Below are 2,732 nucleotides of genomic sequence, written 5' to 3'. Positions count from 1 at the left end.
TCTCTCTCTCTCTGTCTCTCTCTGTGTCTGTCTGTCTCTCTCTCTCTGTCTCTCTCTGTGTCTGTCTGTCTCTCTCTCTCTCTCTCTGTCTCTCTCTGTGTCTGTCTGTCTCTCTCTCTCTGTCTCTCTCTGTGTCTGTCTGTCTCTCTCTCTCTCTCTCTGTCTCTCTCTGTGTCTGTCTGTCTCTCTCTCTCTCTCTGTGTCTGTCTGTCTGTCTCTCTCTCTGTGTTCCCTGTTATCTCTCTACCTCTTAATCCGTCACTCATCACTCCTCTCCTTTCCTTATCCCCTTCTATCCTCTCCAGGCCTTCGGCAACGCCAAGACGTTGCGTAACGACAACTCGAGCCGCTTTGGCAAATACATGGACATCCAGTTTGACTTCAAGGTGAGCGTGACAGTCTGATTTACTCCGACTGATACTTTGAGTTTCCCTAGTATAGTTGTGGTTTTCTTGATAATATAACGATGTAAATATACTTTGTTTTCTGTATTTTTACATAGACTCTGTGTTTTGTTTGTGTGTACTTAATCACATCACTCCTTCCTCCTGCGATCCCTTTTTTTCTGGGTTCTCAAAATATGTTTCGGACTACAAAATCCCTGTCATGCATGTTGTATGAACCCTCCGTCATTCAGTACCCCAGCCTCACCCTCTCCTCCTCCTCCTCCTCCTCCTCTCACCCTCCCCCCCCCCTCCCTCCCTGGCCTTTATCCCGTCGGCAGGGCGCCCCAGTGGGAGGCCACATCATCAACTACCTGCTGGAGAAGTCTCGGGTGGTCCACCAGAACCACGGGGAGAGGAACTTCCACATCTTCTACCAGCTGATCGAGGGAGGAGAGGAGGACCTGCTGAGAAGCCTGGGCCTGGAGAGGAACCCTCAGCAGTACCAGTACCTGGTCAAAGTAAGTATCGAGTACTTTAAAAGGGATAATTTGAAGTTTTTGGAGTGTAGTACTTCATAGCAATGTACTGCTGTCGAGGTATTTTAGACACCCTAAAATAAATCAGTTTAAGTTTTCGTACGTGTTATTAGAAGACGTTATCTCTACTCTTGTGTGTGTATGTTGGTGTGTGTGTGTGTGTGTGTGTGTGTGTGTGTGTGTGTGTGTGTGTGAGAGAGTGTGTGTGACCGAGCGAGAGAGAGAGTGTGTGTGTGTCTGTCCGTCCGTCCCAGTGGGAGTTCTGGTTAATAGGCTCTCAGTCAGGGACCCTCAGTGCAGCATGAGGAGCTTTCCTCAGGGGGGGAAATCTGCCTCAAGGCACGAGCTGAACCTTTCCCTTGATGCACACACACACACACACACAGAGCTACCGGTCAATAACACCTCACGTGTGTTTGTGTAAACAGGTGTTTACTTTACGTGTAAACAGCTATTTACAACCTACTGTTATGTATTTTGCTGGAGCTGTTCATAGAAGTAGATGATAAATATATAGTGTGTTCAGAGTGATAATGTGTGTGTGTGTGTGTGTGTGTGTGTGTGTGTTTTCCAAAGGGTAACTGTCCCAAAGTGAGCTCCATCAACGACCGCAGTGATTGGAAGACGGTGAGGAAAGCCTTGACTGTGATTGGCTTCAGCGAGGACGATGTGGAGGTAAGTCTCCGAGCTGTGTACGTAACGTAAAGGGTCGGTGTGGATGAACGAGGTGCTTCTGCAGGCAGTTAAAAACAGTAATTAACAGTTATACACATTGTGAGTAGACAGAGCTACGTATTACCAGCTTTGTGAATCGTATGCACGGAACATGTTGCATCTTCTCTTCTTTGACAGCTACTTAATACTTTAGAGTTGAGGTTCACCTCTTTACCCCTTTAACAAACATTACACTTCACTCTGAACACTGAGGAGGCTGTTTCTGCTTCAGACGAGCACTGTGGGTGTTAGACGTGTGTGTGGTTGTTATTATATGGTGAGAACTTATTTTTACTTTAGTCCTCCTACATGCTTCATGGGTCTGGGCTTGCTTCCAGAGCTTTTTATTGTTGTTTCTTAGATCTCACACTTCTGATAGAGCAGTAGTGAGTGTGTGCAGCTCTACTATGAGCGTTGCTGCACTCCTCTCCTGCTCAATTCTTGACCTCATTTTAATCAAGCACGCCTTTATCTGCCAACTCGGTCATAAATTATAATCTTTATTGTGCTGCAGCCTCTCGTTACCTTTGTTCTCTCCGTCTCCACCTCTTTGTAATAACTCATCCTTCATGTTTCTCCTCATATTCTTCTTTATTGTCCTTCCTTACCTCTCTGTAGGAGTTGCTCAACATAATTGCCAGTGTGCTCCACCTGGGCAACGTGCAGTACGGTGGAGAGGATGGCAACGCCTGCATCACATCTGACACACAGATAAAGTACCTGGCCCGGGTAAGAAGCTGCACTCAGCAGCTCCATAAACTCCCAACAGGCCAGGAGGGATCGATTTACACTCGTATTTATTACAGCATCTCAGCGCTGAAAGTAAAGTTATTCATGAATCAAGTGTAGGTTTGGTTTGCATTCACACTGCTGCCACGTAGAGAGGCAGAGGCGGAACGTTTTACATTACTTTTAGCTAAATATTTTAGCCATTTATCTGCTGCTTTAAGCTAAATAATTCAATTTATGCTCCACGAGACACAATCAAGAGACAACATTACCCAGCATGCCCCTTGCTGCTGTCCGTGTGTTTACGTGATTCATTCGTCACCGCGGTTGTTGTGGAGCGTGCTGCTGACGTTGTTGTGCTTCCCCC

General features: G+C 46.4%; 1 protein-coding gene across 1 annotated transcript; it reads left to right on the top strand.

Annotated features, from left to right (window-relative positions):
* Positions 1 to 253: 253 nt before the first annotated feature.
* Positions 254 to 2,726, top strand: LOC116380293 (unconventional myosin-Ic-like). Its single transcript, XM_031842232.1, has 4 exons — positions 254 to 386; positions 725 to 904; positions 1,499 to 1,597; positions 2,255 to 2,726. Exons 1-4 carry the CDS (start codon positions 363 to 365, stop codon positions 2,483 to 2,485), a joined length of 534 nt encoding a protein of 177 aa, XP_031698092.1. The 5' UTR covers positions 254 to 362; the 3' UTR covers positions 2,486 to 2,726.
* The last annotated feature ends 6 nt before the right edge of the window (positions 2,727 to 2,732 follow it).

This window comes from Anarrhichthys ocellatus, unplaced genomic scaffold (genome assembly GCF_004355925.1).
Source record: "Anarrhichthys ocellatus isolate YVR2014 unplaced genomic scaffold, GSC_Weel_1.0 scaffold6708, whole genome shotgun sequence".
Lineage (NCBI taxonomy): Eukaryota > Metazoa > Chordata > Actinopteri > Perciformes > Anarhichadidae > Anarrhichthys > Anarrhichthys ocellatus.
Note: the sequence above shows the minus strand (reverse complement) of the source record. Positions and strands in the feature narration are given on the sequence as shown.